At 45.1% G+C, this 20,225-nt stretch overlaps 1 protein-coding gene and 1 long non-coding RNA gene across 2 annotated transcripts in view; one reads left to right on the plus strand and one right to left on the minus strand.

Annotated features, from left to right (window-relative positions):
- LOC138265457 (uncharacterized) overlaps nucleotides 1-12,705 on the minus strand; it is a 29,524-nt gene extending 16,819 nt beyond the window's left edge. The window contains exon 1 of the long non-coding RNA XR_011199367.1: nucleotides 12,661-12,705. This is a non-coding gene — a long non-coding RNA (uncharacterized lncRNA). The remainder of the gene's footprint in view (nucleotides 1-12,660) is intronic.
- Nucleotides 11,860-20,225, plus strand: part of LOC138265456 (carboxypeptidase N subunit 2-like) — a 47,460-nt gene continuing 39,094 nt past the window's right edge. Inside the window, exon 1 of the mRNA XM_069213177.1 lies at nucleotides 11,860-12,119. Within this exon, the coding sequence (XP_069069278.1) occupies nucleotides 12,016-12,119 (104 nt within the window). The 5' untranslated portion in view covers nucleotides 11,860-12,015. The remainder of the gene's footprint in view (nucleotides 12,120-20,225) is intronic.

The following is a 20,225-nucleotide window of genomic DNA, read 5'->3' on the forward strand; positions in this document are numbered from 1 at the left end:
GGATGACACAGCAGGCCTGTATGGGTGTACCTGTACCCTTGTGGTGTTCTCAAAGCTTGTGTCAGGCCTGCCCCTGCAGGCCTGTACGTGTGCCAGGGCAAATGTGCACATGGAGTGAAGAATACCCATGTGTGTTTTCAATGCCATTGAGAGCTGCTCTGACCATAGGTTAATATGGGGGAAAGTTTATAATTAATACTAGCTTCAATAATGGATTGCAGTGGAGCAGCCTCATCATGTTTACTATCATTAGATTCCCAATGACAAACCCTTTCCAATGGCAAGGGTGGTTCTGCCAGTAGTACTGGGGAAATGCCACTTCTAGAAAGTGGCCATTTCCATGTTATAAAATAGCTTTTGTTTGCCGTTTCAATTCAAGCTTCATTTAACTGGGGGCTGGGGGGCAACACATCTGTGCCTTCCCCAGCGACAGCTATAAAACTTGGACAACCAAAACGACAGACCTCTGGCATCCCAGGGCCTTGCTGGATAGATTGGAGGGAGAGGTTTTGACACTTGGCCTCTCGGAGTCAGATCATGGCACCACTAAAGATAAGGATGTGCATTCAAGGGCCCCATGACAGACAGGACTGAAATATATTCAAACATTACCAACCCACTAAGTGCTTCTGCTCTTCCCATCACAAACACCGCTCATCTAGGCCTTTTATGTGCAAATGATTTGGTTACAGAACTGTACATGTGCAAAGTACCTCATCAAAGTTAAGCAACTTTAAGACTCTTCTTGTCAGTGGCCTCCTAGTCTGTTCAGTTGCTTAGGACATGACCCTTGGGGACTGATTTTGTTTTTGACTGTCTTTACAATGTCTTTCAGGGTCGCAGAGGGCATTACATCCACCACTCTAACGGACGGAGGACTGCCATATTTAGAGATCACTGAACTCTCAGGGGTGATCTCTCTACCCTAATAGAAACGGCTGTCATGGCATTTCCTCTGAAGATATCAAAAGTGTTGGTGGACAGCTACTGTCTAGTTTGATGGCCATTCACCAAATTTAGGAGCATATTTACAAGCTTTTAGCACAAGGCAGCGCTACAGGCCTTCTTGCTGCACTGCCATGTGTCAAAAGTAAAGCGGACGAATGCACTGTATCTACAAAATAAGGTGCATTCCTGTCCTTTTCCCCTGAGCTAGTTCACCATGGTCTGCCATGTACTGTTGCAGACATCCTTGCACCAAGGTGCAAGGGTATCTGCGTTGCAGGGAGGATTGTTTTTGTGCAGGAAGGGACACCTTCCTTTGTGAAGGAAGGGACAGCTTCTTGCACAAAAACAATCACAAGGCGTTTTCCTCTCTCTGTGTGTGGGAACAACCACCGCAACACCCAAGGAAAGCCTTCCTGTCGCAGGATGAGTCTAAGTCCATGAATCTGAGCCTTAGGCCCTCATTTACAAAGTTTTGGCAGAGGGCAGCATTGCAAGCCTTTTTGCTGCGCTGCCCCGCATCAAAACACAAGGGAAGGAATGAGCCGTATCTATAAGATACAGGGCATTGCTGTCCTTGTCCCGTGCGCACAAATTGCTGCCATGCACCAACGCAAGCACCCTTGCACCATGGCGCAAGGATGTCTGCTTTGCGGGGATTATTGTTTTTGTGCAGAAAAGTGCCCCATCCTACACAGAAACAGTCCTGCATGCAACACAGGCACTCTTGCATCACATCAGAGTGCCTGCATTGGCGCTAGTCTGCCAAAATGGCACCAGCGCAAGGGAAAAGGACAGGAATGTGCTGTATTGGATCAATTTGGCACATTCGTGCCCTTTCCCTGTGACGCAGGGCAGTGCAGCAAGGTGACTTGCTGCAATGTCCTGTGCTACAAAGTCCATGAATCTGAGCCTTAGGCCCTCATTTACAAATTTTTGGTGCAGGGCAGCATTGCAAGCCTTTTTGCTGCACTGCCCTGCATCAAAACACAAGGGAAGGAATGTGCCGTATCTACAAGCATTGCTGTCCTTGTCCCTTGCGCACAAATTGATGCCATGCACCAACTCAAGCACCCTTGCACCATGGTGCAAGGATATCTGCTTTGCTGGGATGATTGTTTTTGTGCAGGAAGGAACAACTCCCTGCACAAAAACAATCACTTGCGGCATTTTCCTCCTTTGTGGGACAGAAAGATGAAAAACAGGGAGAAATAATGTTATTTCTCTCCGTTGCAATACCCTTACGCCCTCCACCCCCCCGACCCCCCCGGGTTGGTATCGGAAACTGGCGCATTCCCAGGTTTACGCAACCTTCTAAATGCCATGTAAAGCCACGCAAAGTGGCTTTGCGTGGCTTTGCAGATATGGCCCTGCCGCCTGCGCTGTCAGTATGTCAAAAAAGTGACACACCAGTGGCGCAGGCTGCCTGTAAATGAAGCCATTGGGGTCTCATTTACAAGAATCTGCTAGATCATCATCAATGCGTCAGATTTCTTGTGCCTGGCGCACTTTCCCTAACGACGCCATGGAGGCACTGTATTTACAGTTTGTAAATATGGTGCAGTGTAGTGCACTGCTAGCTCCACAGCTGCGTAAAAAACAAATTACGAAGCGGTGGTGCAACGGGCTCGTAAATGAAGCTCCTAGTGTTTTTGTAGAGGGTAACATTATCCTTTCATTCTCCACAGTTACTTGGCGCTATAAATAAAACATCACAAATTTATAATCAAATAGAGAGGGTAAAGTGAAAATAAAACAGACAAGAGCGGCACAAGTGGGGTGGGGGGCGGTTCCCTTGACACAGCTGTAGGTGGGCAAGAGTGTGTAGATCCAGTGCAAATAGTTATTCCTGGCCCTTCCACGGCCACCAGAAACTCTTATTGATAAAAGTTGCGGTCTTTGTCTTGGGGGTTTGCACAACCAGTTCTTGGTAGATCGGAAAGAATGTGGTGGTTTATAAAAAGCAAACCTGCCTGTCATAAAATCAGGACAGGCTTGACGAAGTGTCTGGTAAATGAAAACAGGAGACATAAACAAGACACATTCTGCAACAGTCAGCCAATTCGGATGATATGATCCCTTTTCCTCCTACCGCGTATGAGTCACGCTCACAAGTTCTGAACCATCTGCAGTCTGGGAGGCCAGGGTAGATTGAATTACCATAACCCAGATGTGATTGTATCAAGGCATTGACTACAGGCCTATGATGTTCCGAATCAAAAAAATGTCCTAGACAACTGTGCCCCTGTGCCTTTCGAAGATAGTTCAACTTCAATAAGAATGCCAAGGTTGGGGTTGGCAGTCCAGGCATTGACTCATGATTTCAGGTCAGACAGCTGGATTAAATATGCTATGGTTATTCCGGGTCATGAGCAGCTCAGTCTCAAATTGACCAAGTATCAGGAAGTTAGATGGCATCCACCACCCAACAATGGTTATGCCAGATCCAGCTAATGTGTCAGGAGCTGAATGGCATCCCCTTTGCACCTTACCCTGTTTTGTCATGCATGATGTCGTCTTCATGAAAATGGACAGTCCATGAGCTGGTTTAGCAGCTGCATCTCGAGATCTACACTGGTTTATGGATGCGTTATATGAATATCGTTGTCAAAATATTGCCTGATGTAAATATCATGACCTAATTATCGTTTACAGCATCGCCCCCCTGGAGTTCTAATACAAAATCTACACCAAATCAGATCATATTTTTATAAGCAGTATTTAGGACACACGATTTATGTAGGACCATATTTCTGACAATAGTATGGTGACACACAACTGAATGTTGTGGGGGCCTGGGAAGTTGACAAGTCAGCCATTCTCACAAAATGACTGCCAGGTCGTAGGGTCAAAGGTTTCTGGTGCAGTAGCCTGTGCTGCTTTACTACCCATGTCAACATTTCTGGCTGACCCAGAAAGGAGACTCTTGTCCTGAGACCCTAGCATGTGTCAATATTGTTGACACAGGTTTTTTCCCCATTTGAGTACTCAACTTCGCTCTTTTCAACATGGGGGCAAAATGGTGGCCTACAACATCTTAAGTAATCAATATTCACAGAGCAGGACACTAAGGGCCTGATTACAACTTTGGAGGAGGTGTTAATCCGTCCCAAATGTGATGGATATACCACCAGCCGTATTACGAGTTCCATAGGATATAATGGACTCGTAATACGGCTGGTGGTATATCCGTCACTTTACCGTCACTTTTGGGACGGATTAACACCTCCTCCAAAGTTGTAATCAGGGCCTAAGTTTCTGCACGCATTAAATTATTTTCAGGGCATTAAGTTGGTATTATGTACAATGTCTGAGACGAAAATTATTGGGAATGATATTAGGTTGTGAAATAAATCTTAACAGATATCCTTACCTCCAGCATTTGAACCTTGAAAGGTTCTAGTTTCCCCCACGCTAGATGCTGTTATGAAACTTTGCCCACAAGGCATCACTAGGAATTCATTACTACATGTTACTTAAGTGCATTTAAGCTTTGAGAGAAGTGTTGGCTGGAATAGTGTTTTTTGACTATCCGCTGAATTCAATAAATATTTTTTTAAGTTAATTTTTTGATGATATATCAATGAATGCATATGGAGTGGCTCTAATGAACATTTTCGTGCACCCAATGTTTCTATTTAAAACCAAGGCCCAAATTTAAGAGGGCCTAATGCCTCCTTGTGCCACATTATCATAATTTTTGTGTGACTCTAATGTGGCTCAATGAAGCCAAATTCACCATGCCAGAATTACAAAGTGGTGCAATACATGCATTGCGTCACTTTGTATCCCCTTGTGCCACATTATGCCTGCGCCAGGCATATTGTATGCATGGGTAGATCCCCTGTTAGAGGGACCATAAAATGGTGCAGTTGAATCTAAGAGACCCCACTGTGCCATTTTTAGCAGCTATTTTTAATGCATGCACAGAGCAGGGGTTAAAAGGGGGCATACCATTGTTTTCAGTGGCCCTCTATGTACTCTGCAGGATTAGCGCCAACATTTTTATGCTAATCCTGCACTACATCAGGAGCCTCAAAAATGTTGACATTATTACCCCTACACTGGGCCATGGTACGCCATATATTAAATATGGTGCACACATGTAGGCAGTAGAGGGGCTCTGAGGGGCACAAGAAAAGTGGTGCTTCATTCAATACAGGACCACTTTTTTTAAATTCGGACCCAAATGTGATAGGGTCAGCTCTTGGATTGGCAGGAGATCAGGATGGCTGGGACACAGGCTGATGCTGGACTTAACAGGGACAATCTAATACATCATTACTCCACCTCCCATGATTCAGAGCCTTATCCAGAACTGGGAAAACCCAGGGTGCAGACTGTTCCTGGTTGTACCAGCCTGTTCTAGTAATTGTTCCCTCTGTAACAGAGGACCTACGTCCACCCTTCAAGAGGAGAAAGAGAGTCTGTACATAACAGTCAGCAGACGCATGTTTCGCCAATGGGGATTCACTCAATGGCTTTGTCAAGGCTTGTAACATCGTTGCTTACAGAACACATCACAGATGTTTTGGTTCCCAACAGATCCCGTATCCCTGCGACTATTCTTTGGATCTTTACTACCCTGAAGATAAAGTATCAGCAAACAGGTTTACACTTTGAAAATTATATACAGCAACCTGATGATATTGTGTCGCTTCGAGGTTACTCATCTGGAGAAAGATGGAGGGAAGCTTCCTCTCAGCGATGTGGCAGATGAGGTAAGGGCATTTTAGTGGCGCACTATACCTTCGGAGTCACATTGGGTTTGTTTTACATTTAAAATGCTGGTAGAACTAAGCCAAGCAGAGGCATATAATAATAAAAATAGCAGTAGAAATTTCAGAGGTAATTCCAGCAATAACATTAGCAGAAGTGTTTTGTAAACTACTAACAGTAGATTTACAAGTAGTAAACCTCTTAGCACTAATTGCAATATCCATAATATCAGCAATGGTACTGATGGATAATAAAATGCTAGTAGCAAGAGAGTAAACATTGTTGTGATAACTGTGGTGCTAGCGCTCAAACTAAAAATGATGATAGGAGCAAAGGAGGCATATGCTAAGGTGAGAAAACACTACCTCTTCATCATTATATTTAGTGGAATTATATGTATTTTTTATAGCATAGGTCTATGAATTTGACTTATATTAGTGGGACTTCTAATTTTAATGTAAGTTCTGCATGAAAAGAGAAATTGAAATAGGTTCAGTGGGGCCATGAATTCTGATTCTATGAAATAAACACTGATCCTGAGTGCAGCATCCCAAGGTGTTTGAGGGTGATGTGTGTAATATAGTCACAAAAAAGTTCAGAAAAAGGCAGAGTTGTTTGGAAAAGTACTTATGATTACAAGTTAGAAAAGATGGCAAGATGAAGGGAATGCAACTGTTCTTGACAGAGATGTAGGTAAACAGAAAGTGACATGGAACAAGGCTGGAAGTATCCGGTGCACAAAAGCTAAAGTCCACATTCTCGCTTCAAATCAGAGTTCCTGGGAATTATCATGTAACCAGAAAGTACAGATTCATGTAGCAGTTGGGCACTGGTTTTTTTCTTTAAACTTTTTTATTGAATTTTTCAATTTCCAGCCCAACCAAAACGCAATTTAAACTACTAAGAAATACATTTTATTTTTTGCAGTGCACCTTTCAAATAAATAACATTACTGAGTTTTCCACATTACTAGACGCCATCTTCTGTATTGTGTGTTTGTATTGGGAGTGGGCAAGGAAGAGAGGAAGAGTGGTGGAGAACCTAACAGAGACCAAAATAATCTAGCCTGGTCCCACGCCCTGTCATATTTCTTAACATAGCTTCTAGCCTGGCACACCACCCTCTTTGCAGCCATACATCAGTCCAGATCCTACATCAGATGCCCAGCATTGATGCCCTAGAACATCCCCAGATATCATCACTATATCAATATTAGCACATATGTGAACTGAGCGGTGTTTATCCTCAGTTAGATCTATGTAGTAATGATTATCCAGTCTTTCTTCTTGTCGTTCAGTAGTATCATACCAGTTCTCCAGTTCTTAAATAAAGATACATTTGAAAGATTGTTGGAAGGTATGCAAGACCTTTTCAGGCTTTTAGGAAGACTGAGGTTATTGGGGGACAAAGGATTAATGCCCAGAAGGAGTGATTAAACCGGATGTGGGGACATAAGGACTGGCAGAGAAATGGAAAGAAGGACTGGAGATTTAAAAGGTTTTTCCTTGGGGTTGCGTAAGGGAGTGGAAATGAGGGAGAGCGAGGAGAATAGGAAGTGAGGGTGGACTGCCATGCTTGGGTGAGCAAACAGGTTGTACGGAGAAGGAGGACAAAAGCAGTTTGCAAGAATGGAATGAAAGAGTAGCGTTGCAAAATAAGTAAGGTGAGAAGAGGCAAGTAAGAAAGAAAGGTTGCCCCAGTCGAATGAGGTGGGGAAAGAAAGAGTACAGGGTTGAGGGTGGGAGACAGGCATCTGCAGCCTTCTTTGGGTGTGAGAGGGGATAAGCCTGGTGGGAATTATGTGAAGGAGAGCTGGCATAGGATGCTGAAGGTGGATCTTAGTAGGAAGAAGTGTATGAGCTAGAGAGAAGATGGAATTTGGCAGGTGCCATTGAGAAAGGACTTGAATACTTGCCATTCCTAATCTTCCTCTGACTAGTGACTCTTTTTTTAGCACCTGAAATGCTTGGGTACATGCGCAATATCTAAATTTTGATGATGATTACTGGACCTGAGCCTCACTGCAGAGGCACAGCCAACCCTTTTTCCTTTACCCTTCACTTTTTGCTGAATTTGTTTATGTTGGCCTTAGGACGACTCTCTGCACTTTACCACTGCTAACCAGTGCTAATGTACTTGTGTTCTCTCCTCTAAACATTGTAGAATTGGCTTACACCTGATTTGCCTATATAATTTACTTGTAAGTTCTATGTAAAGCGGTACTACCTGTGCTCACCATCTGTAAATCAAATGCTACTAGTGGGTATGCAGCACTGATTGTGCCACCCATTTAAGTAGACCCTTAAACATCTCTGTGGCCTGCCATTGCACCCTGCACATGCTTTTCTAAATTGCTATTTCTAACGGCCAAAAAAAACATTTTGCCAGGCCAAAACCTTCCTTGCGGTTAGCCCTGAACTGCCCAGAGGGCAGGGTACAGTGTGTCTAAAAAGTTGGACATGTACTTTTAAATTTTGCATGTCCTAGTATTGAAAACCTCTTACATTTGTTTTTCACTACTCCAAGGCCTACTTCTCCTATAGGATAGCCCTGGTTACCTTATTAGATTTACTAACTGGAGGCAGGAGGACAGGTCGAGTTTGGTGTCTAAATAATTTTAATTTAAAGTCCTCTCTAATGTCAAAGACAGATTTCTAGTCTCAATTCTGACAATGCTCTTTTAGAAGTTGGCATTTTCTGGTCCCAATCATTTGGTGCCTGCACGCAATTCCTGGGTCACATGGCAAGGAGTAATTGGCAGTTGGTCTTTGTGTATTGCTCCCAGACAGTGAGACAAAGGGAAAATAGGTATTGGCAGGGTGGAGCACTCTGGGTTAACAAAGTGGAGGAGCTGTCACCTACCACACTTGAACATCACAAAGGCTCTGCCTGAGCACTCTCAGAAAGGGTTTGTCACTGGTCTTTTGTGAGACAAGGCACATTGGGGCCAAGAAGAGAGAAAGAGGATGCCTGACACCCTAAGGGGGTGGACACCTCTGGATGTTTCCTTCACTTCAAAGTGGGCTCCAGGTATAAATATTGGATCCTTAGACCCAATTCTTCAGTACCCTTCTGGACCTGGGATATACTCTGCCGGGAAGAAGGACTGCTATGCTGCTGAAAGGACTGCTACTCTGCTGGAATGTTTTTCAGAAGGACTGCTGCCCTCTTGCGTGGGGGAGAAGAACTGGACCTGCAACCTGTACCCAGGACCACCAGAGTGACTCCAAGGGCTACTTTCTTCTAACCAGCATCTATACTCCGCAACTGTGAGTCCTATTTTACCAAGTGGTGCCCCAAGTCCTGGACCCTTGGAAGTGGGCCTTGAGATTCTCTGTCAGCCCACCTGTGGACCCGGCAGACCCAACAAATCTCCTCTGCTGCGCAGCGCAACCCCGAGCAGAACTGACACATTGCCTCTGCTGTGTGAACTTTCCTGCTGCAAGGACTTCGCATCGTTGCTGCAGCCCACAGCCTCAGCTGAACTGTCACTGAGGGATGCATCCTCGACGCAGGCCCTCGCACCGCAAGCCCCTCACTGACGACATCCTTGACAACAACTTGGGACTGTGCATTGCAGCTTAGCAGTTTTCCATAACCAATGCAGTGCAACACATTTCTGACCCGGACCTCACAGAGCCTCGGCTGCACAACGCATCCTCAACACTGGACTTCTCAATGCTCCGCAACCAGGATTTAAGGAACTCTTTTTCTGCAGGTCTAACTGGGCCCCTGTAGCCGGCCCCCACTTCATCAATATTGGCCTGAACTTTGACTTTGTCCCAGTCCGGCGTGACCAGATATCCACAGTTGGCATTTTGTGTGTTTTGGCGCTATTTTCACAGAACTCTTAAAACTTGCATTTCTCAATTTCTACTAATTGGATTTTTTCATTTTGGTCTCGTTTTATTTATTAAAAGTTACTCTATTTTTCTAAGTTGTGTGGGATCATTCTTGTGTTGTGTTTTCATGTTATTACTGTTTGAAGTGTTGCACAAATACTTTACACATTGCCTCTGAGTTTAGCCTGACTGCTCAGTGCCATGCGACCCCCGGGTTGAGCACAGGTTAATTTAGGGTTGCTTTTGACTTGACCATGACAAGGATTGCGGTTGCTGCTTGAGCAGGGTTTCACCACCCTTAACCAGTAACCCAATTTCTTAAAGTGATGATGATGGTTGATCTGGGACGGTGCTGAAGAAATGATGTGCAAAGTAAATGGGTTTAACTGAAGGGATGGGGAGAGAAAGGGAGCTAATGAAGAGATCAGACTGATGAGGTAGGAAGGGGCTGTATATGGGGAGAGCAGGTGCAAGGCCAGAAAGTAGGCGATGACCTGCGGTTTGGTATTGAGGAAGTTTTGATGACAGCGCACCTATGAGCAGTTATCCCTCTCGAAGAGACTGCTCTCTGATGTGGCTCAGATTTTATGCAAATTATCTATTGTGTTATGGGTAGAAAGAGGAAAAGGGGTTAATACTGAAGGACCGTTAATGGATGTGTGCCCCTGTGGATGGATCTTTTATGAGAAATAGTACAGTGACACAGGTAGAATATGCCTAATACGTATCACTGTCTGGTCAGTGGTACACCAAGTCCACTCAAAGATTAACAGTTAACCTTGAGTATTCTTCAAAGGTCTCAAATACAGTAATTCTGTAAGACCTCAAATAATCCCATACAGTCCCAGATGCTCTTGTGGCACCATAGATGCTCCTGGGCGGTTAACCCAGAAGTTATTTGATAAGGCAGCAGAGAAATATTCAGTCCTCAGATATCCTTATCAAGCATCACATATGCCTGTGACGTCAACTCAGATGTATGACGATGTAACGGCTGAATTATTCAGGCCCCAGATTCTCCTGTAAAATCTGCCCTTTTGGTGAAGTGCTTTTGGTGCATGAGAGCAGTTGCACTGAAAGCGAAGAGTTTGGTGTAGTTCCTGTCACTATTGCCCATCGGTGGTTGCCCACAGAGAGGAACTGCCAGATAACTACCAACACAGTTCATTTTAGAAGCAGATCTAGATGTTGTCAATTGACAGAACATAGGGCTTTGCAGCTCCAGTGATGCAAAGGCCATTGCAGCACAGGTGATGCAGGCATCAGGCGGCCATAGGCCATCCCAAGGCCATCATCAGCACCAAGCCGAGATAAAATTTAAGGAAGCTATTCTTTTGAAAACAGACTATGTAGTAAGTTTCTAAGTAACTTTGGCATTGCAGTTCATCCAACTTACTGCATTTTCCGTCCTCAATATGTCGCCCTGTTAAAGAGCCCATGTAGAGAAGGAGCTTGATACTTGAGGATTCTCCTTACAGACTGCATTATATATCCATCTCTGCAACCAGCGGTCACACCAACCTGGTAGGAGTTGCCTCCACCGCAGATGTCCCGCCACTGCCACCTCTGCCATCCTGTTAGCCACGACCAGGGTATTAAAGATGTAGGTACTCAGTACGCTTCTCTACAGAGTTACAATACTTTAAATGGGAGAGTACCAGCACTTCTTAGGTGCACTCTGGGGTAGGGAGCACCACCAAAACTTTAATTCACTTTCAAGAACTACCCAAGGGGCAGCACTGGCTCCGCCCAAAATGGCGGCTGTTTCATCTCCCCATATACAGAGTCAAGTGGACTTCGCCCTGTTGAAAGACTGTCTTGGAAGTTGTGGTGGGATTTTGACCCAAGAAACACCCACCGGCATTTTGGGAGGCAAGTGGGAACTGATATGGTACCTCCAGGTTGTGGACACATTGTTAGCCCACACTTTAACGGTGGAAATTCCACAACACAACACAGGCAATGGCGGAATTTCCAGAAGGCGCTTTTCCCAAAACGTGACTCCATCCGTGGTGGAGACAGACATTTTGAGAGAAACCACGCAGAACTCAGAATGGTCCTGAATTCGCGCAGCCAGGGTGGAAGATGGCATCCATCCACCACAGAGACCCGGTGAACCCGCGGCAAAGTTCTAGATCAGCTTTTAGCTGTACAGCATTACGGGACGTGGCCCGAGTGACGTTAAGAGCCGGGTGTTCTGGTTAGATGTGAACTCCTACTGACAGGAACGGATTCTCGGGGGATTTGGCGCACCTGCCTTGGCTCTCTGCGTGGCCACATCCTGAGACAAAGTACTTCAAGGGCAGCTTTCCCGTTAGTCGCGCGGTTCCAGTTCACGTTATATATATCACGTTATCAGCTGCCTCTGTGTCTTCTCGTCGTTGTTTTGCACAATGCCATTGTGTGCTGCAAACATTTTGTAACTCGCTTCCGTGGGCGCTTATTTTTAGAATATCGGGAAAGGGAAATCTTTCTCCCACCCCCCGAAAACTGCTTGCTCAGGCCCGGGATGCTGTTCGATAATAAACTCTCAGCAGGCGAGCAGCGCTCAGTGTTGGATCTGCGCTCCCTGGCACAGCAGAGGCTTCCAATGGACTCCACTGGATCCAAGAGGTAAGTTGGCATGCCTTTTTATTTTCGATGAATTTGCCAAGTGGGAGGGAATCATATTTTTACATGGATTTATAAGAATGTGCCTTACCGCCTGTGTTATGCAGCGGGAATCTGTGTCTCCTCTCTGTGAAAGTGCTTAGTTTGCTAAGAAGCAAAAAAAAAAAAAACAGCCCCACATTTTTTTTTCATATGAGCTGACAAAGCGCTCTTGACTGTCAAGTCTGAGGATCAAAAGAGACTCCTTGGGCCACATCATGAAGCCGTGCGGGAGGCTGCTGTGCACTTTATTCTTGAAACTGCACTTTCAAAAGCGCATACATTTAACTCAGAATTTTTCTGAGTTAGTGCATCCTCTGCAGTCTGTAAGAGCAGTGTAGGAGAACGCCCGTCCTCCTGATTTGCTTTTGTAAATGTGGGATGGGTGTGTCTCGGTGGTTGCTGGAAGCAGTGGCAGCTGCCACTCAACGAGGGTGGCAGGGTGGAACGGGCCAGAGGGGTGGAGGGGGTTGGTGTGGTGAAAAAATAAAAGAAAACCGCTTACCTTTGGGGAGATGAGTGTCCCCTTTGTCCTAGTCCTCTTCCTGGCTGCACACAGGCTCCCAGCCAATCACAACTCTGCTGTCACCAGCATGACAGCGTCGTGATTGGTCATTGGTCTGAGAGGCCTGCTTCGCCACTCAGCCTGGGAGTGGGAGCCTGTGCATGTTCTCCACTCGGCTGTGTAATACAGCCGGGTAGAGAATATGCAAAAAGTGCGCATGTTTGTTTGGCCCAACACCGCCGGTCAAACAGACATGTGCACTTTGTGCTGCAAAAGCCCTCCTCCGGCCCCCTCCCTCTAGCCCAGCCCCGCCCCTCCCCTAACTCCCAGGAAAAATAAAATGATAATAACATCAAATTATTATTATTTTATTTTTCCTTTCCCAACAATCAAGTGGGGAGACGCTCCTCCGCCTTAGCAGAGGAGCCACCCCTGGGTGGAAGGACATTCAACTTGTCAAGTAGGTAGGACCTGAGTTGTTTAGTACCTTGAATATGTGTTTAAGGAGTTTGAATTGAGCGAGTTTGTGTATCGGGAGCCAGTGAAGTTCCCTGAGGTGTGATGTGGTTTTGGTGTGGGAGGCTGAGGATGAGTCTGACTGCCAAGTTCTGGATGGTTTGTAGTCTCCTTTTGAGTTGCTTGGTGATCCTGGCCTAGAGAGTGAAAGATAAATTGCCCAACTTGCTGATAACTAGGCTGTGAGTGACAGTTTTTCTAGCATTGCTTGGGAGTCATTTGAAGATCTTCCCCAGTATCTTCAGTTTGTGGAAGCAGGATGCAGTGACAACACTGACTTATGTGGTCATGTCAAGTTTGTTGTTGATGATTTTTCCTGGGATCCTGGCATGTACTTTGGGTATGGGTCGGAGTTCGGCTGGCCACCATTTAGAGATCTACGGTGAGGTGTTCTGGCCGAAGATCACTACTTCTGTTTTGTCGGTGATGTGCTTGAGAGAGTTAGTGACTAAGGGCATGCAGGCAGTGAACCTGGTTTTTGTGTCCAAGATGAAGAGTTTAAGTTGTGTGTCGTCTGAGTAGGGGAGAACTATCTTTTCTTCGGATTGGAGAGAAGCTCATAACAACAACCATGTCTTCTGCTTTTGCCTTGTGTCACACCGCCCTTGAGCAAAGGAACGTGTCAGCAGGACTACACAAAACACATCCGTCAGAGTAATTCATCCCTAGAATCCCAACATCAAAAACAAAAACTTCTGTCCTATAGACTTCTCCGTACACATATTCCTTCATACTGTCTCTGAGCTGTTGAAGAGTGGCTAAATAGTTGCCCACCGATCCAATGGCTCTGTTAGGCAGTTTGTTTGTTTGTGACCAATGTTTCAAATATTTTTGGTAAACAGCATCTGGGTTGACACGTTAATGGAAGGATGTGCCTGGTTGAAACATTTGAGTTTTAAACTCTGATTGTTCTAGAGTTTTATTCGTTGTTTTTATATTTTTTGTGATGGGTGAAAAAACTCCTAGTAATTCTAGGAGCTATACAACTTGTTTTGAAACTTTGAAACTCAATCGTGAAAGCATTGCTTAAATCCATAGACAAAGGTGGTGAGAGAAAGCCATTCCCGAGAAGGACTGTAAGCTCTGGATGGTTCCAACATTCCTCGATGTGACTAGGCATTGTGCTGCCTGTCAAGAACCATGGGCTGTCATACAAATTGTCACCAGACCCTGGTGCCTCATTTATTTAAGGAAATGGGAGTAATTTTGCGACTACACAAAGTCCATGGAATCAACACATGTCCTCCCTGAGAGATAAGGCTGGCCACTTTGTGTGCTTTTTGGTGGTTTGGAGAAGCTGCCAGGGTTAGGTACAGGGACATTTTATTAAAAAGGATAACTGCTGTTTATCCTACCATGGAAGTACTAAAAGAGACTTGTTAGCCTATAGGAGAACTGCCAAATTACCTGGCAGGGCATTGCCACTCAAAGGCTAGTAAAGCAGAGCCAAATTCCATTAACTTATGTTCTGGCAGTTGTATAGCACACAACCTGTCATTGTTATGGCATTGTAGCCCTTGAATATCAGGCTTTGCTGAAGTCCTGATGGCATGTCAGGGCACCAGACTTCCAGAATATTTCTGATTTCTCCTATCTGCTGGTCCCCTGTACAGTACTGGATATATTACAAAGAAAAAACATCTTTCGCTTATAAAGCTCAATCCACGTTTTCTAAAGTTGTTTACTTTTCATGTGTTGCTATTTCACAAGGAGCCTGTGATGTTTTGTGTGGAGTGTTAAAAGAACACTCTCATATTGAGGGGCATATTTATACTCTGTTTGCGCCGAATGTGCTTAAAATTTTTTGAGGCACATTCGGCGCAAACCTTGCCCCATATTTAAACTATGACGCCCGACCTCGCAGACGTAAAAAAACCTCTGTGTGCGTCATTTTTTGGATGAGGGAAACCGTCTTGCGTTAATGACATGCAAGGTAGGCATTCCCGTCCAAAAAATGACTTTAAGGCCTGTGCCCCTTATTTATACTCCTGCGTCATTTTGTTGCACAGGAGGGGGCGGGCCTTAAAAAACGGCACACAGCCTGATGTGCGCCGTTTTTAAACGCCTGAGTGAGGGCAGGCATTAAGGGACCTGTGGGCTCACTTCCATGGTCTCAGACCATGGAAGCAGTCCAGAGGTGCCCTTCCCTGCCCCCAGGGACACCGCCTGCCACCCTGGCCAACCCCAGGAGGACACCCATGGATGGGGGGACCCATCCCAGGTAAGTACAGGTAAGTTGAGGTAAGTATTATTTTTATTTTTTTAAAGTGGCATGGGGGGTCTAATTTGGGCCTCCCTATATGCCACTGTGCCCAATGACCATGCCCAGGGGACAGAAGTCCCCTGGGCATGGCCTTTGGGCAAGGGGGCATGACCATTCAATGGGGGTTGTGTGTCAAAAAATGCCGCAAGTCCGGTTTAAGCCATGATTTTTTACTCAAACCTGAATTGCAGCATTTTTTGACGCACAACCCCCATTTTCCCCTACGCCAGCGCTGCCTGGTTTGAGTCATTTTTTTTTACTCTGACCAGCCCGCAGCGCCGGCTAACGTCAATTCTTAAATAATGCGCCTCCATGGTGCGTAGGAATGGCGTTAGTCAGCGGTAAATTTTTGACACACACCAGTGCCGGCGCTGGTTTGCGTCAAAAAGTATAAATATGGGCCTAAGTTTCCACTATCTAGTGACCCCTGCAGCCACAATGATGACCACAAATCGCATGGTGGTTTTATTTTTGGGTTGTATAGGTATGGTCTAGATACAGTTTTAGCTGGCTCTGCAGACTGATGTGCTCTGATGAGTAATAGAGTCTCTGCTTTCCCCTAATAAGACATGGGAGGATTTGCCTCGTTTTTAGCATCAAATCTATTGGTTTTACCAATGCTTGTTTTAATAATATTGTGATGTTATCTGGGCCATATACGCACATTAAAGCACACCACCATGCCCTCTTCATTTGAATCACACCCTACCTCCTTAGCTGCAGTTACCCATCCCTGTCCTTTGAAGTGCTTTTAAATATCCTGGGCCAGATTTATAAGGAGGGCATTGCCCTTGCGTCACGCAAGGCAGCGCAAGGTAACGCAGGCCCTTAAGTCCAGATCTACAATGCCATGCTGAACCATCTTCCGTGGCTCTGTGTGGCATAGTAAATCTGGAGTAATGCAATTCTCTTTTGTTAAGCAGCTTGGGAAGGTGTTCCATGGTGGAACATGTGTATTCGCATTAATCCACCCATGGTTTTTGGCGCATTTCCAGATTTACTGTGGCTAGTCAACTAGGAACTCGTCATAATACTACGCCTTTCCAGTTGAAGCATAACAAGGAGAAATAAGTGTATTTCTCCTTGTTATTTCCTCTTTCTGCAATTTGCAGCACACGTAGAAAGAGGAAAATGCCTCTGGAGATTGTTTTTGTATGGGAAGGTGTCCTTTCCTGCACAAAAGCAATCCGCCTGTAATGCAAGCACACTTGCACCATGGCAGAATGTTGCCTTCATTTGCGCTAGACAGTGCAGAGAGAGCCGGAATGCGTCATGTTAGTAATTATGGTGCATTCGTGTCCTCTACACTTGTGCAGCACAACAAGTTGTCTTGCTATGTTGCGCTACGTCAAATCTTAGTAAATACGGGCCCCTGATCCCTTGCTATGCAGCTAGGTTTGCGCTCTAGGGATCACATAAGTACAGCTCTGTGCTCCACCAAAGACTCTCAGTGCAGCATGAAATGGTAACTCAAACTGTGCCCTTTGTATGATCTTGCCTTCAAATGTGCCATTAATGCCAAGAATTTGTATACCAAGCAAGTTTTGCACTGGAAAGTAAATCCAAAAAAACACATTTTGGGGCAGATTTGTGCCACATTTTTGGTGCACATCCATCACTAAGGTTTGTAAATCTGGCCCCAAGTTACTTCCCTGAGTATGGTGTAAATAGGGCAGGTCTTAAATACCCTTTCCATGCTTCCTACAACTTCAAAAATTGTAGTTTTCAGGCCTCTAGTTTGCTCCTTGGTGGTCAAAGCTATCTTGGTGGAATCACTTTCAGGTCCCCGGCAGGTGGTGAGAGAAGAAGGCACCAGTGGAGATTTTTGGACCTACCTTCAATCTGCATTCTATTGTCTTTAGGCTACCTGGGGTTGTGGGGCCTCTCTGACCCGCTGTTGTTTGGTCTCCCACTGCAATCTCTACAGCCTGGAGACCTCAATTTGTGCTTGTTGTATTGGGTGCGGAGCACTGGCACTTATTTTTGTGCCTCAAGCATTTACTGCGAGCAAAAGAAGCGGGAAAGACGGAGGAGGAGAACAACAAAAAAGCGTCATAATGGGAGTAAGCACAAAGCTGCAAGAGTGAGCCGAAGGGGCAGGGAGGGGCTGTGAAATGGATTGAAGAGGCCCGAGATGGCTTCAGGATTACGCTGCCTCAGTATTCCGCGTTCGCACATTTAGGCCCATATTTATACTTTTTTAGTGCCGCTTTTGCGTCATTTTTTGACGCAAAAGCGGCACAAACTTACAAAATGCCATTGTAAGTTTGCGCCGCTTTTGCTTCAAAAAGCGGCGCAAATGTGGTGCTAAAAATATAAATATGGGCCTTAATTGCAGCAGCCGCGTGTTTAATAGGAGGGCTTTGGGCACTGGCACATTTTTATTTACAAATTAAGCACTGTCTCAATACCATACAGGGGCCTCCACTGATAGAGGACTTACTTCTCACCTTCCAACTCTGACCCAGAGCTAGAAAGAAAGGCACAAAAGGGAGACAGAAGGAGATGAAGAAATATGAAACACAGCAATAAAAAGAGAAAGAAAGGCAGAAAAGGGAGACAGAAGGAGATTAAGAAATATGAAACACAGCAATAAAAAGAGAAAGAGGGGTGAAAAAGAACCTGCAAGAGTTAGATAAGGTTACAGGAAGTGTTGGTTGTGGACAAAAAGGCCATGGGGTGAAATCAAGGCTAGGCACCCTTCAGGAGAGCGGCCGCCATCGAGGTCCTACGAAAAGCTTTGCGCTCCTGGACTTAATGGGCTTACCGTGAGCGGGAAATTTGTCGCACCGCCTCCTACAATTGTAACACAAGGCAAACATGTTCTGCACAATGATGTTTAACGTGCAAAATGAATTATTGGCACCCACACGCATACATGTGTGAGTTCAGCCAAACTCGACTGTTCGCCAAGAGGGAGTTCTGGACTCCGGTCCAAAATATAAGAAACATGGGGAAACATCTGTGCTGATAAAGCTGACTCATCTGGGGTGTGGACAACGAGATGAACGCTATTTTAAAAAGTACAGAGTTTAAGAAAACGACGTATGCCCAGTTACATTTGTGAAAGGGCAAAAATACCACCATTGGCTTCAATGATTAAGATGCTGATGATGCCTAGGGTGAATTAAATATTTAGTTATGTTATGCTTCAGAGAGGAAACTTAGGAATATCTAAACTGACAAAAAAACCTCACAAAATGAATCTACAAATAAATCTGTGTCCTTGACAGGAAACAGAAACAAAACAGGAACAGTGTAATTGAACATGATGTGCTTTGTGTTGGCTTTGATACTGAATTTGATGTCGTGTTGGCATCAGCGCATCATCTGAAGGATCTTTGAGGCCCTGGACAAGACTTATTTGGGGGCTCTTACTCGTAATGACTTTGCATTTTATTACCTATTTCTTCTACCACGAGCCTGCAAAATGCCACATAATATTGAATTATATGTTCGATTTTCAGAAGTTGGATCAAACAAGAACGGAATAAATTGATGTTGGTTTGGGACCGCAAAATCCCCGAATTGACACTGGGTGGCGAGAGACTGAGGCCCTGATGTATACTTTTTTTGCGCCGCATTACCATCATTTTCTGACGCAAAAGCAGCCCAAAAATACAAAATCAAATTGTATTTTGTAAGTTTGCGCCGCTTTTTCTTGAATAAATGACGGTAATGCGGCGCAAAAAAACTGTAAATCAAGGTCTGAGTCTTAAGTAGCAGTAGACAGAGAGAGGAGGTTGAAACCGAGAAATGGAGAAAAAAGAGAGAAAGATCACTTACCCAAGGAGCTCTTGGTAGATGTGGTCCTTGGATATTACCCAGTTTGCCCATCAGTGCTTAATTTGAACCGGTGGTTGCCGGTGGGGTGAGGGGCATCGGCACTTATTTTTTGCAGCCGGCATTTATTGCAAGCAAAAGATACATGGGAAAGACAAAGGAAGAGAAAAACGGTAAAGTGTCACAAAGCAAGAAAGCAGAAAGCTGCAAGAGTGAGCTGAAGGGGCAGGGAGTGTAAGGAAATGATTTAAAGAGGCCTGAGATAGCTTTAGGATTTTCTGTCCTCGCACATTTAAATGAAGCAGCCCGTGTTTCAGAGGAGGGCTTTGGGCACCGGAACATATTTATTTACAAATTAACCACTATTGCCTTGTTGCCCATGTCCTAAGACGTACCTAGGGCTGCTGTCAGCTTTAGGGGGGGGGGGGGGGGGGGAGGGCACTGCCATCCTGTAGCCATTCTTCTACCCTGACGAATATTTACGTAGAGAAGGATAAGAGAGCACTGGTGGTGGTGGAGGTGCCTGTATCACCATCTAATTTCCCCCTAGCCTTCCCTCTGCCTCTGGACTTTAATTGGTGGCTCAGTGGAGGGATGTTGGTGGAAGCAGCTACAGCTTCCATCCCTCCAAGGTTAAAGTAGAGACCTCAAACACTTAGGCCCATATTTATACTTTTTAGCGCTGCTTTTGCGTAATTTTTTCGACGCAAAAGTGGTGCAAATTTACAAAATACAATTAGATTTTGTTAGCTTGCGCCGCTTTTGCGTGAAAAAAATGACGCAAATGCGGCCCTAAAAAAGTATAAATATGGGCCTTATTTCGCAGCCAAACCAAAGGCATGGGCATGTCATCCTGGCAGCAATGGGAGTTACCTATGGGCCTTGTTTTGAGCAGGAAGGGACACCTTTGTACAGAAAAACAATCCTTTAAGGCATTTTCCTCTTTCTAAGTGTGCTGCAGAATGCAGCACTCGTAGAAAGAGGAAATAATGAGGAGAAAAAC

The sequence above is a fragment of the Pleurodeles waltl genome, chromosome 11, assembly GCF_031143425.1.
Source record: "Pleurodeles waltl isolate 20211129_DDA chromosome 11, aPleWal1.hap1.20221129, whole genome shotgun sequence".
Classification (NCBI taxonomy): Eukaryota; Metazoa; Chordata; class Amphibia; order Caudata; family Salamandridae; genus Pleurodeles; species Pleurodeles waltl.